Source organism: Muscardinus avellanarius, assembly GCF_963383645.1.
Source record: "Muscardinus avellanarius genome assembly, chromosome: 11".
Classification (NCBI taxonomy): Eukaryota; Metazoa; Chordata; class Mammalia; order Rodentia; family Gliridae; genus Muscardinus; species Muscardinus avellanarius.
This window is the reverse complement of record NC_137797.1, coordinates 18,099,414-18,114,589: the sequence shown is the minus strand read 5'-3', so window position 1 is coordinate 18,114,589 and position 15,176 is coordinate 18,099,414. Positions and strand designations below refer to the sequence as shown.

Genomic DNA, 15,176 nt, shown 5'->3' with positions numbered 1-15,176 from the left:
CTTTACTTATATGGAATAACTGAAGTAAAATATAGGCAGAATACTTTGGAACTTAGGCGTGGAAAGCTTGTAATTGACTACTGTATGTAATTGTATTCCTAGTTATTAGAGTTGAGAGTTATTTATATGAATATCTGATTTTTTTTGTGTGGTTTTTAAGGTAATGCTATGGGCTATGTACGAATGATAAGATCTGGTGGTCTTCATTGTAGCAGCAATGCCATTAGGTATGGATGCAAACATATTTTTGCCTTGTTTATGCCATTTAAAAATTAAATTATTTAAATCTTTTCTATGTGATATTATAAAGTATTTGTTCTTGTTAATACAGTTTGAGATAAACTGAGAAAGAAAACCATTCTACTAGATTTTTTTTCTTTTTAAATTTTAAGACTGAATTAGACTTTTGAAATCTGTTTCTCATAAGGTTAATTTATCAATATAGCTTATGAATGGATCTAAACATGTAATTTTAAGGATTAAAATGTGTTCATATCTAAAATTTGATTTAGGACTTAGGTGGTGATATTAACAATATTACTGAAATGCAAAGTTCATCCTTAATACATAGTTGAAAGCTTTTGAGTCCTACAGTACAACTGTCTTGTATGTCAGTTTCCCTAATAAATTATTTCCCAAATTCGTATGCAGATTTGTGCCTGACCTTGAAGATATTGTAAACTTTGAAGAACTTGTAAAAGAAGAAGGTCTTGCAGAAGAAACATTAAAAGCAGCAAGGTAGTCTAATTTTGGAATAATTGAAACCCAGACATTTAAAAACGTTTATATAAAAATTTTAAGAGAAAACTAAAGGGTGATTTATAATTTATATGCTACTGTTTTGTTGCACAAATTATGGTCTCAGTTTATGAAATATATTGCTTTTTAAAGGCTAGAGTATTAAGTTGGGTATGGTGGCACACACCTATAATCCCAGCATTTGGAAGGCTGAGATAGGAAGATCATAGATTTGAGGCCAGATTCAGCAATTTAGTGAGATCTTCATTTAGTAGTGAAGGTTCTGTTTTCAGAATAAAAAAGTTAAAAGAGTTGGGGTGTAGCTTGGGGGTAGAACACCCCTGGTTCAATTCCCAGTACCAAAGGGGGGAGGGAGACTACAGTAGTCTGAGATCTTCAGAATACTCTATTAACATCTAACTAAAGTATTCTGAGATCTTTAGAATACTTCTAAGTTCACTAAAAAGGGATCTTCCAGAACATGCTCTCCAATATAGAAGGCACTGGTTACTTTTGACTTTTGGTATTTGAAATGTGTTTGCTCTAAATGGCTCATCTTGAATTCTTAGTATAAGAAAAGGAACACTAAATATCTAATTTGTAAGATTTCTATCACCTATTTCTTTTTGCTTCTGAAATGTTGCTGCTCACCAGCACTGTCCTGGAATGTCAGGCCCTCCTCTCTCGTCAACATCACAGCCACTGTGTAGTAGCCACTGCCATCCTGGGTGGTGGGACACTTGAAATACGGAAAATGTGTGGAAGAACTGAATATTAAATTTTATTTCATTTTACAGTAAATAGCTGATAGCTTACTGTCTTACTGGACAGTATGGGTGTACAGATGAGTCAGTAGTGATTTTGTAACATAACAAAACTTGTGAGGGGCATGCAGAATTTTTAAGAATTTGTGTAGAAAAATTGTAGGGTTTTTTTGTGTGTGTGGTACTAGGGTTCCTGGAAGCCCTTCTATCTCCGGGTACACTCCCAGACCTATTTTTATATTTTCATTTGGAAACAGGGTCTCTTAAGCCAGCGAGGCTTCGAACCTGCGCATCCTCCTGTCTCCACCTCCCAAGTGCAGGGATTACAAGCGTGTGCCACCACGCCTGGCTGTAGGTTTTATTAATAATTATAACAGTTTATTTAGTCAGGTATATGGAAGGGACACCCCTAGACAAAGTGGAAACAATTTAAATGTTGAAAATAATATTTGTAGAAATAGGTTGTAGTACATTGAATTAAAAACAACCCACGAGTCATAATGATGGTAAGAAAGGTTGGAGTAGAATGGAAGTTATTTTCTTTAACAGAAGCACGCCATCTAATGTAGAACCGATGATAAGATTTAGGGAAAGTCACCATTTTGCAGTCACCACTGTAATACTTAAATATTGGGTAAAAAGATTTTGGAGAGATGGGATTCATTTAAAAATTATCCCAAACAGTTTCTTTATTAATCACAAAACCAAGTGATCTCGTGTCACAGGGGATGGGACAGACTGATGTTCTGTGGCCTCCTGATGCAGTGTAATGAGAAGGCCCTAGATGACATTCTTCCCAGAAGAGTTTACTCTGCATTTATTAGGAGGAAACAATTTGATAACTCCACAGTGTGGGGCATTCTGTGAAACTCCTTGGCTTACACTCTTAAAAAATCTGAGATTTCGCCGGGCGTGGTGGCGCACGCCTATAATCCCCAGGCTTGGGAGGCAGAGACAGGAGGATCGCGCAGGTTTGAAGCCAGCCTCGCTGGTTTAAGAAACCCTGTTTTCAAATAAAAAAAATATAAAATAGGTCTGGGAGTGTAGTCCGGAGGTTCCATCCCCAGTACCACCCCCCCAAAAAAAGTGAGATGTCATGAAAGATAAAAACATAAGGAGACTGTTGTAGATTTGGAGAATAAGGAGACCTGATAACCAAGTGTAGTGGGCAGTCCTTAGTCTTATAATAGATAAAGAAAAAAATCACCTGGATAGGACATTTGGGGAATGATTGGGGAAATTTGAACATGGAGTATATATAGATATGTGTTTTATTTTTGGATGTAATTCTATATTGTGGTTTTGTTAGGACACATCTTAGTTCTTAATATAGTCATGCTGAAGTATTTATGTGCTAAGTGACTTGAGGTCTGCAACTTTGAAATGTTTCAGAAAAATAGAGGACATAAAGGTAGCAAATTGTTAGCAAATGGGGAATCTAATTAGATTTTAGGTATACTAAGATGCCTATACTTATACATTTGATATACTATGTTTTAATGTTTCAGTAGGTTCGACATTTTTAAAAATGAAAATAATAAAATATACTGACTAACATGTATATGTATTTGTGTGCATTTTAATGAGAACAAGACTCTAGCACTAAAGTTTTAGTGTGAAATATTTTATTAGATAGCTTAGTTCTTTGCCAGGTTACAGAAGCCAGGAATAGTTAATAGGCCATTTGGATCATGTGCCTGAAAATGATTAAAATAGTTTGTGGCTTGTATGTCAAAGAAAGAACATTAAACCTTTTCTTCTTGTAATTGATGTCATTTTCTCCAAAATTGATGAGCATTTTTGAAATATTTTCAAGCCGTCTAAGAGAATAGGATATCCAGAGAATATCCAGACAATAGGATATTATCTTTTAAGATCTCTAAGGTAAAGCTGCCTGCTAATTACAACATTCATATTTGTTCAAAGGAAAGGATGGTTGACATTAGGTGAAGGGGAAGTCACGCATGGCAGGTGAGGTTAAGGGGTCATGGGGTCATAAAAATGAACTGATCCACATGGGCAGTGCAGAACTAAAGGAGGCTTCCCTGCCCTAGATAACATAGGTTAGTGGGTGCCTGCTTTTGGGAAAGAGTAGATGAATGTATAGGTGATCCCTGACTTACAGTCATTCAACTTAACCTTCTTTTTTTCTATTTTCAACTCTAGAATGATGCAGAAATGACATTCAGTAGAAACTGTGCTAGGACTAATATTTTTTTATGTGTGTGGTGTCAAGGACCAAACCCAGGTCTTAGTGCATGCTAGCTAGGCAGGTGCTTTACCACTGGGCTACATCCCTAGCCCCTGGACTCTGCATCATTAATTTGGATCTCTTCCTGGGCTAGCAGTATGTCTTATGATCCTCGGCAGTGGCAACGAGTGGCAGCTCCCAGCCAGCCTCACGACCGTGACGGGGAACTACCAGTGCTCTCCAGCCCCTGCGCTGCTCTGCCACAGTGTTGAGTAGGTTAGGCATATGGACGCATTTTTGCCATAGGCTCAGTTTACTGTGGGGTTATCAGGATGTAAACCCTTATTAGATTGAGAGCGTCTGTCGTTGGATCGTGCGAGTCTCAGAGGAGAGAGTCCTACCTTCCCCTGGTGGAGGAATACAATTTGAAAGTCATAGCTATGCATGAGGATTCCGGGAGGGAAAGCACCTAACATTTCTGAAGACTGAAAGGGAAGCTAAGTTCTGGAGGGAGGGTCCAGTTTAAGTAGAGGTAAGGAAATGTAAAGGAAGCCTTAGTGAAGATATTTACAATGAGATGAGGTTTTACAGGCTGCATTGTAGGAAAAAGAAACACAGCCAAGATCCTCTTTCTATTTTAGGGACTGAGTTAATTTAAATAGTACTGATTAGTTTCCATAAGAAAAGGAGTTTATTCTGAACTGAAAGGAAATTTACAGAGAGATGTTTTAAGTTCTCTGTTATGACTGTTCTTTAATGAGAGATGGATCGTAAAAAAGATATATCTTCTTTTGAAAAAGGAGACAAGAAACTCTTGTTTGCTTTTTAGGCATTTGGACTCAGTCCTCAGCGATCATACCCGGAATTCTGCTGAAGGCACAGAATATTTCAAAATGCTTGTAGATGTTTTTGCTCCAGAATTTCGAAGGCCAAAGAATATACATCTCCGAAATTTCTATATCATTGTACCTCCTCTAGTGAGTATTTTCAGAACCTAAAAAGATTTTTTTTGGTGTATGGTTCTGGGGATTGAACCCAGGGGCATTCTACCTCTGAGCTATACCCCATCCCTATTTTTTTCATTTTTGGAAACAGGGTCTCACTAAGTTCCAGAGGGCCTCAGTAACAGAGGTTGGCCACGAACCTGTGATCCACCTGTATCAGCCTCCCAAGTACTGGGATTATAAGTGTGTGCCACTGTAGTATAAAGTTTCCTTTAGTATAAAGTCTACACAGATTGTATTACTGACTTTCAGGTTGTAGATAAAACTAAATGTGATCTCAGCCAATTTTTACTCACTAGGTATGCTGAACGAGACTTATAGTTAAGATAGATACTTACTGTTAATAACTGTCAGATAAATCCTAGTGTGTTTTAAATTAATGTTTGCCACTAAATGTATCCCATAGAATCTTTGGGGCAGAATTACATAATCGTTTTAAGTGCTTAATACTGACAAACTTTTTTTTTTTTTTTTTTTTTTTTTTGCAGTACTGGGGATGGAACCCAGGGGCACTGTACCTCTGAGCTACATCCTCAGCCCTATTTTTTAGTCTCTGCTTTTGAAACAGGGTCTCACTGAGTTACGAAGGGCCTTGTTAAGTTAGCTGAGGCTATCCACAAACCGCCATTCTCCAGTCTCCGCCTCCCAAATGCTAGGATTATAAGCATGTGCCACTACACCCTGCTAGACTAAATTTTAACTGTTACAATACGAAGTTATTTTTTCCTTAATATGCCTGTTTAAAGTCTACTCTATGAAGGTAACATTTCTCTATTTAATAGTAACTACTAGCCAGGCCACGCTGGCTTAAGAGACCCTGTTTCCAAATTAAAAAAAAATACATATATATAAAAACAAATAGGTCTGGGAGTGTATGTAGCCCAGAAGTAGAAGGGCTTCCAGGAACCCTAGTACCACCAAAAAAAAAAAAAAAAAAAAAAAAAAGTAAATACTATCAGTTGGATTAAATTTTTTGTTTTTTTCTCCTTATTAAAATATACAATGTGAAGCTGGGCATGGTGGCGCACGCTTGTAATCCCCACACTTGGGAGGCAGAGACAGGAGGATCATGCAGGTTTGAAGCCAGCTGCGTGTGCTGGTTTAGGAGACCCTGTATCCAAATAAAAATGTAAAAATAGGTCTGGGAGTGTAGCCCGGAGGTAGAAGGGCTTCCAGGAACCCCAGTACCACCACCAAAAAAATAAAATAAAATATACAATGTGAGCCTGGGCATGGAGGTGTGTGCCTGTAATCCTAGTACTTGGGAGGCTGAGATAGGAGGATCACAGATTCAAGACCAGACTCAGCAACTTAGTGAGACCCAGTTTCAAAACAAAAAATAAAAAATGGGGAGTGACTAGGGGGTGTAGCTCAGAGATAGAATGCCTCTGGGTTCAATGCCCCATACTGCCAGAAAAAATAATACACCCCACCCACATATAATTCTATAGTTGATGTTTAAAAATAGCTTAAGTTGTCAAAAATTGCATTATAAAAACAATTGTGGGAGGGGAATGGTGTTAAGACTTGAGAGAGGTATGTCTTAACAGTAAGATTTACTGTTTTCCTAGAGGTTTTTATTAAAAACATTTTTTTTTTTTTTTTGGTGGTACTGGGGTTCCTGGAAGCCCTTCTTCCTCCGGGCTACACTCCCAGACCTATTTTATATTTTTGAAACAGGGTCTCTTACGCCAGCGCGGCTGGCTTCGAACCTGCGCGATCCTCCTGTCTCCGCCTCCCAAGGGCGGGGATTACAAGCGTGCGCCACCACGCCCGGCTTTATTAAAAACATTTTTAACTTGTAGGTGGAGAGCTCTAAAATAGATACATCACTGAGAAGATGTAGCTTTTTATTACATCTAACTTTGATCAACATTAACTTTTCATATTGTTACTTGAATTGTCAATACACATATTCTCACATATTACATACCCATTATTACCTATTAGCCAGTGGTCTATGAAGAGCTTTCTTCTTCATTAATTTTGTTTTATACATTTATTGTTAACCATCATAAGTACTTCAGAACTATGATATAGCAGAGATGCCCATATTTATCTGATAAGCATCTTTTCATCTTAGCCTACTATACAAACTACAGGTGAGTCTATCTTATTTGGTAATACTATAGTAAACTTAGGGTGAGTTCTGTATTTAATCTGGAGGGCAGTATATTCAGGCCATAGTGAACAGTAATGAAGCCATTGGTGAGTTTACGAAGAGTGGTGTTTTAAAGAGTTAAGTTATAAAATGGACTAAGAGCACTATGAAGAAGTATAGGATATTACTTTTGTACTTATGTTTACAATCTAGTTGTAGAGAAAGACATGCATGAATAAACTCTAAAATGGGCTTAAATAACAGTTGATAAGATCTCACAGATGTAATTATTGGCAAATAAATTTTATAGGCAATAAGAGTGAAACTTGATATTTTGTTTCCATTGTGAGCTGTACAGTATCACACATTTTGTGATAATTTGTGTGTGTGTGTGGTACTGAGGATTGAATTTAGGAGTGTTCCACCTCTGGGCTACAACCCTAAACCTGTTTTATTTTGAAACCAGGCCTTGCCGAGTTACTGTGCACTGGCCTCGAGTGTGTGATGATTTTGTCTCAGCTTCCCATGTACTGGGATTACAGATGGATTTCACTGTGCCTGTTTGTGATCCCAGTTTGGAGGCTCAGACAGGAGGAGCAAAATAATTATTTATTGAACAGTATTCTCCACACCCCTCAAGAGCTGTGCTGTATGCAGAAACAAATGGCTACTAAAATTTAAATTTAAATTTTATAAAATTAAAAGTTGATCTTTTTAGTTACCCTAGCCTCAGTTCTAGAGCTCAGTGGCCTCATGTGACTAGTGGCTTACTGTGTTGTACTGTCCAGTACAGATGGGTAACATGTCTGCTGTTGCCAGTAGTGCTGCTTGGTGTGAACTCAAGATGGCGGTCACTTTCTATCAGAAGTGTTTGATGCATGGCATATAGTAAGCTTCAGTAACTCTGTGTTAAGTAAATGATGTGATTAGATATTTTGGAAAAACTGAATTTTTTTGTGTGTGTGTGGTACTGGGATGGAACCCAGGGGCTTTCTACCTCCGGGATACACTCCCAGACTTATTTTCTATTTTATTTAGAAACAGGGTTTCACTAAGTTACTGAGAGCCTCACTACTTGTAGTTGAGGCTGGCTTCGAACTTGCGTGATCCCCTTGTCTCAGCCTCCCATGTACTGGGTTTATAAGCATGCGCCACCCGGCTGAAAAACGGAATCTTTAAGGACTACTATTTTTTTTTTTTTTTGACCAAGAGGGATTCAAATAGTATGTTAGAATGGAATGAGTAGGCGCAGAAGTCTTCCCTGTAAATGCTTAAGAGTACTTTGCTTCCAAGTAATCGTAGGCCCCACATTCACTTCTGACCCAGTAGGCCTCACATTCACTTCTGACCCCACATTCACTTTGCTTATGGCTTTGGGAAGATGCAGGATCTCCCAGTGCACATTTCTAAATGTGCATAATATTTTATAATGAACCATATATAAGGCACTGTGCTTGGGTTAAATAGTGATTGAGGGAAATGCTCACATTTTTAAATGGTTTGGAAAGAAGAACCATTAAGAGACATTTGTATAGATTTATGTCTTTGCCAGAGACTGCTTATTTGAGGCAAATGTTTCAGATTAAAAGGTTAGGAACCTAGGAAAGATTCTATTTTTAATTTTTTATCTATTTATAATTTTTGAAATGTCTATTATTACCTAAATCTGAGGATTTTCTTAACATAATTGTTTCTTTAATATTTTTTTATCTGTTATTAGACCCTCAACTTCGTAGAACATTCTATTAGTTGCAAGGAGAAATTGAATAAAAAAAATAAAATTGGAGCTGCCTTTACTGATGATGGGTTTGCCATGGGTAAGCTTAATGGAACTGTTTTCTCATTAATTTTCTCTTTACCTTCAAATGAGGCCTTAGAAACATTAACTTGAAAATAGATTTATTTTTCATGAGCAGCATTTACTTTTTATAAAGTTGGATCATCTGATTGGCAGCACTTGTTTTCCACCGTCTTTAACTGTCATTTAATCCCTTCTTGGTATTGCTAATCTCTTGTCTAGTTCAACTTAGTATTTAGTCTTTGCTTCTGTTGTGATTTTATAGTCAGAGCATCTTGTGTGTAGTCTCCCTGATTTTTTTTTTTTTTTTTGGCGTGTCTGGGGATGGAGCCCAGGGGCATTCGACCTCCAAGCTACACCCCCTGCCCTATTTTTTATTCTTTATTTTGAAACTGGGTCTCACTGAGTTGCAGAGGGCCTCACTAAGTAGTTGAGGTTGTCCACGAACTGCGATCCTCCGGTCTCAGCCTCCCGAGTGCTGGGATTGCAAGCGTGCGCCACCGCGCCTGGCTTCTGATTTTCTTATAGCTTCTTCACTTGTCAGTTTAGCAGTAGAAGTTTTTATTTGCTACACTTTTAGCCAAATATTTTTACAGGTAATTTGCATGGTTGTGTTGTTTCTTATTGTTTTTTTCTTATTGTTTTTTCTTAATTGATTCTTTATACTTTTACATTTATTAAAATGAAGAAATAAATCAGTGCCGGGCATGGTGGCGCACGCTTGTAATCCCCGTGCTTGGGAGGTGGAGACAGGAGGATCGCGCAGATTAGAAGCCAGCTGCACTGGCTTAAGAGACCCTGTTTCCAAATAAAAAGTATAAAATAGGTCTGGGAGTGTAGCCCGGAGGTAGAAGGGCTTCTAGGAACCCCAGTAGCACCAAAAAAAAAAAAAAAAAGAAATCATCTTTATAAACTTTTTATGTTGGGTAAGGGCTAATTGGGTGATGTGTGTATGTATGCCTCCACCATCTTGTACCCCATTAAGATGTGTGAGTACACTACACCAATACAAAATTTTAAAAAGAAAAAAACTTATTTATGTTGTGAAATATGATTTTTAAAGAGGACTAGTTTGAAATGGTTAACTTAGTGCTAAAAGTCATTGGTGAAGTAGAATGCAACCTTTGTACTCACTATAATCTAACTTGGTTTTGTTAATGATTGCAGGTGTGGCTTATATTCTAAAGCTTTTGGATCAGTACCAGGAATTTGACTCACTTCACTGGTTCCAGTCTGTTAGAGAAAAATACTTGAAGGAGATAAGAGCAGTTGCTAAGCAGCAGAATGTGCAGTCAGCTAGTCAAGATGAAAAGCTGCTACAAACGATGAATCTCACTCAGAAGCGCTTGGATGTCTACCTTCAGGTAGAGGAGGATGAGCGTCAAGTTTGCTTTGACTGACTTCTTACTTTTTGGGGTACGAGGGGTTGAATCCAGATGCATTCCTCCTCTAAGCTATGCCCCTAACCCTATTTTACTTTTTATTTTGAAACAGGGTCTCACTAAGTTGCTGTGGGCCTCACCAAGTTTCTGAAGCTGCCCTTGAACCTGCAATACTGTCTCGGCCTCCCAAGTCATAGGTTTACAGACATTGCTACTATGTCTGGCTCACTTAATTTTTTTTGGTGTACTGGGGGTGGAACCCAGAGGCTTTCTACCTCCTGGCTATACTCCCAAACCTTATTTTTTCTTTATATTTTATTTGGAAACAGGGTCTCACTAAGTTCCTGAAAGCCTCACTAAGTAGCTGAGGCTGGCTTCGAACCCGTATGATCCTCCTGTCTCAGCCTCCCAAGTGTGGGGATTACAAGCGTACGCCACCACGTCCGGCTGGCTCACTTAATTTTTGATACCTGAAAAAAAGAAGCCATATGGAAACCCTTATTATAAACATGTGAGATGAATAGTGGTTAAAAGAATATATTTTATCTGGGGGTTGTGGCATACACTTGTAATTCCAGTACTTGGGAGGCTGAGACAGGAGGACTGCAGGTTTGAAGCCAGCCTTAGCAATTTAGTGAGGCTCTCAGAAACTTAGTAAGACCCTGTTTCCAAATAAGAAATGAAACTGGTCTCAGGATATAGCTAGGAGGTAGAATAACTCTGGGTTCAATCCTTAGTACAAAAACAATAAAATAAATAAATATATATTAGAATTAATGATATCTGGAATCTCTTTGACTTAGATCTTAGCAATTGATGGATTACTCAAGTTTAGTTTCTGTGTATGTGATTTCCACTAGAGCTTTTAAATAAGAGACATTAAAATACAAATATTTTTGGTATTTTTTTATAAATATTTCCTCCATTTGTTTTAATCTATTTACTTAGGAATTTGAATTGCTGTATTTCTCACTGAGCAGTGCAAGAATTTTCTTCAGAGCAGACAAGACAGCAGCTGAAGAGAACCAAGAAAAGAAAGAAAAGGAAGGTCAGTGAGCAGCATGAATTTGGAGAAACTGATAAAACTCTCTTTAATAGTAGACACTAAAGCCTTATTGCTGGTCAGTTTTCTAGCTTCCTTTATTCTTTTGAAAAGTAATACAGCGCTAGAAATAAGTCTTTTATTTATTTATTTTATTTTTTATTTTTTGGTGGTACTGGGGTTCCTGGAAGCCCTTCTACTTCTGGGCTACACTCCCAGACCTATTTTATATTTTTATTTGGAAACAGGGTCTCTTAAGCCAGCACAGCTGGCTTCGAACCTGCGCGATCCTCCTGTCTCCACCTCCCAAGCGCGGGGATTACAAGCGTGCGCCACCACACCTGGCTAAATAAGTCTTTTAAAAAACTAAAACTTAAGCCGAGCGTGATGGCGCACGCTTATAATCCCCACACGTGGGAGGTGGAGACAGGAGTGTCGCGCAGGTTTGAAGACAGCCTCCCTGGCTTAAGAGACCCTGTTTCCAAATAAAAATATAAAATAGGTCTGGGAGTGTAGCCTGGAGAAGGGTTCCATCCCCAGTACCACAAAAACCAAACCAAACCAAACCAAACAAACAAAAACCTAAAACATACATGGATCATATGTCAAATTGAAAAGAAGCTTGCTTAATTTATACATTTTACTCTGTAGTAACCCCTCAAGTCCTTACTCAGTTTCATCTTCTAATTTAAGTAAAATTGAACAAGCTCAGTTTTTATTTTTTCTTTCACCACTCAACCTCTATTGAAGGCAGGGCTGCTGGTCACCAACTGTTGACTTGATCAGATGGGACAGGTGGTTAAAGAGGTGTGAGTGCTAGGGGCTGACTGGTGTCATAGTAAGCAGCATCCTGCGTTGCTTCATGGTTAGGCTTCCAGAGCCGTAACAACTGATGATCCTTGAGTTACCGAGGAAAGAATGATGCCCACTGTATTCTCTGCAGGATGATGAGGTGTATTTACACCCTTAAAGTTTAGAGCAGTGCTCATTGTTTCATATGTAATGATAACGTGTGATACTTTCCTCCTACATTTAACACTTAGGGTTAGTTGTCTTCCTTGACAATGCTTCTCTTTTTCTTTCTTTATGTAACTTAGAATTTTTTTTTCTTCTTCTTGGAAGGTCTCGCAGAGACCTTTTACAGTTTTCATTTTGTTCTTCCTATTTCATAAAATTTTCAAAAATCAAGATATAAAATACTTTGTAAAATATCTTAAATATTATTTTATGTCAATTTTCAAAAGAACTTTTTTTTACACTTAATAGAGGTGACTTATTTGGATATATCATATGAGCTAACTTAGTGAATGACAATATTGCATAAATTAAATATTAGTAATATTACTTGTTAGGAGCATGTCCAGAATCCTGACTCATAAGCATATGCTTAAAAATTATTTCAGATGGTTACCTGGAAGATACTTAGAATTTATTAAATGAACATTTGTGTTCATTTTCAGGACCCAGCTTAAACTAGCAAAACAATTTGGAAGAATCTGAGTCAGTATAATATAAATTGTGAAGAAGCCGCGTGGTTAGGTTTTACTTAGCATTTTATGATACCAAAACCTGGTCTTTAGAGCAGGGAAAACTCTGCAGGTGTACTAGGCATTTGCTTAACCACCCAGATTTGCAGTTTCATGGCAGCGGGACTCCTTGCTTTGGTCTGTTCTTTTTAAGGAACTCTAGGGTTCTGGTTTGTTGTGTCACTCACATGTCCAGGTCACTTTTATGTCCCAAGACTGTATTTTGGCTAAAGATTGGTCAGAAATATAGTCAGAATTACTGAATACATTAGTCAGATAGTTTAATCTATTAATGAATCATATGTCCTTGTGACATTTACACAAAATGCCAGGAACCCATTTTAATCACAAACGATAAATATCTCCTTTAAAAATAAGTTCTAAAAGTACAAATGGATAATTGGAAAATGTTGGTATACGAGTTTGCAGCCACGTTTCTGGCAGCAGTGGTAGCGCATCGTAATGGTGACTGCTTGGGCCCAGCTGGAGGAACTGGTATGAGTGGGCATGCCTTGCTCAGACCAAGGTGTCATGATTCCACAGGAGAAAGGTGCGCACTCACTCATGTGGGTTGCAATCTCAGCCCAGATACAATTCCTGTCTCTTTGAACCCTCTACTGCCACTAGGAACCAGTCAAAACTTTCACAGTATTTTGCTTAGATTAAAAAAAAGAAACTGGGTATAATTCATGATGTTAGAGAAATACTTGATAGGTGTAGCCTTTTCTTAATTTGAAATGTAGTGATGGAGTTCTTCTCAAATTTTCCATTATTTTAAAATCTCTATTGTTATTTTCACTCATGTTTCAGAAGAAACTAAAGCAAGCAGTGGAGACCTGTCTGACAGCACTGTGTCTGCGGATCCTGTTGTGAAGTGATGTTGATGGGATCAAGTCATCAGAATTGTGTTATAATTTTGCCAGTGAAGTGGATGTTATAAGCTATAAACGGTTTCCTGGGTCATATCTCTGGAAAATATTTAGAAGTTGCAACTCTTTAAGGTAGTACGCTGAAGTCACAGTCCATTCTATTTCCAAAGGTTTTTCTTTGCAAAGATTATGAATAAGATTTTAAAATTGGGTTTTTGCCTGGACCTTTAGGCTTAAAGATTTTCCTAGGAAGAGTTATTTGACATGAAGTTATAGAAAGGGCAAATCCAAATTTCTGAATGGTCACCTCAGATTTCTTGCAATCTACAGGAGTGTTTTTGAATTTGTATTTGCATAGGTCTTTGATCCTTGTTTATCTCAAGTCATTGGAAATTCAATGCATATACTATATACAGCCAGTAATACATGTTAAAAAAAAAACGGAATTGAGCCTGAAATTCATGAAGCATACATATCAATATTCTTATAAAAAGAATATTTGAGGATGGCTTTGATAGTAGAGATGAGGCACAAGTGTGTCCTGTATCTGTTGTATATAGTGTTAACTGATGATTCTTCATGCATTGTTAATTCGTGTGACTCATAAAAGCTGCAGATGTCTTCGCTGAGACATAATTAGTTTACATTGCTTTGGGAACATTTAACCTCCAACAACTGCTTTAAATTAAGATTTACTTAATACTCAAAGAAAATTCAGATAAAGCCATCGAGTCCTGCTTGAAGCTTCACTTCTGGTGGAAGGACTCTGTATGAGGTCAGAAAAAGAATTGTTTCTACATCCAAACTCAGGTTTCTTCTGCTTTACATTGAAATCTTGGTGATGGTTTGGGCAGACTTGTTTATATCAAGTATAATAGATAAAATTAAGTAATGATTGCACTGTGCAAGCTTTTAAAAAGTTACCACTGTGAGAATAAATCCCTTACTGATTTTAAAAATACAGAAAGATTATGAGCAAATTTAGTTCCCAGCAAACTTCTAGCTTTATTTTTGTAAAGGTATGTTAGTTAATAGTTAAATCATGGCCTTTTGAAAATATAATGAAATGATACCTTTACAATCAGAAGGAAAATTTAAAACTTTAAATGTAATACAATATCATTTTTAGGAGTGCTTGATTTTTCTATTGCATTTGCTTGCTAAACATTTCTTTGGATACATTTTGCAAGTAAGTCTAACATTGTTAGAATTCTAACATTGTTCTTTGATTCCAGCTTTTGGAGTGGGCATAAGTGCCCTGTCTCTACTCTGGTTAGGGTCAGGGTTACTTTCCCAGTGCAGGAGAAATACCTTCACTGTAAAAGTCAGAAGAAATAATATATAGGAAATGGTTTTTGTTTATTATGTAAACATGGCTTACAGAATTATGGAAAATGGATAGATTAAAGGCATTTAATGTTTTTAATTCATATTAACTGTAGAAATGGCCCTAAAGCATGCTGCATAATTAATAATTTATATTTTCATTATAATAAATGTTTATATTAATGATGTTGCATTTGATTACATCAAGTCAGTCACGGTTCCATAGCAACAGTATTGTTTTCTGTTTTACATCTTCTCTAACCTCCTAAAATCATCCCTTTTAATAGAGAATTAGATATTTTCTCTTCATTATCTCCACACATATAAATTATTTTATCAGAAATAGAGTTTACATACAGACTCCCTGGATACCTATAAGAGAAGAAAGTGACAGATGATTATTTTAGCTTTAGTTCAAAATAATGTAACTGCAGT

General features: G+C 37.2%; 1 protein-coding gene across 2 annotated transcripts in view; it reads left to right on the top strand.

The window, feature by feature from the left end:
• WASHC4 (WASH complex subunit 4) overlaps positions 1-13,424 on the top strand; it is a gene marked incomplete at both ends in the record, with an annotated part of 66,150 nt that extends 52,726 nt beyond the window's left edge. For both annotated transcript variants that reach the window (XM_080705139.1, XM_080705138.1), the window contains 7 exons: positions 161-227; positions 652-738; positions 4,523-4,670; positions 8,519-8,615; positions 9,764-9,960; positions 10,927-11,026; positions 13,357-13,424. In XM_080705139.1, the coding sequence (XP_080561265.1) occupies positions 161-227; positions 652-738; positions 4,523-4,670; positions 8,519-8,615; positions 9,764-9,960; positions 10,927-11,026; positions 13,357-13,424 (764 nt within the window). The remainder of the gene's footprint in view (positions 1-160; positions 228-651; positions 739-4,522; positions 4,671-8,518; positions 8,616-9,763; positions 9,961-10,926; positions 11,027-13,356) is intronic.
• Between the last annotated feature and the right edge of the window lie 1,752 nt (positions 13,425-15,176).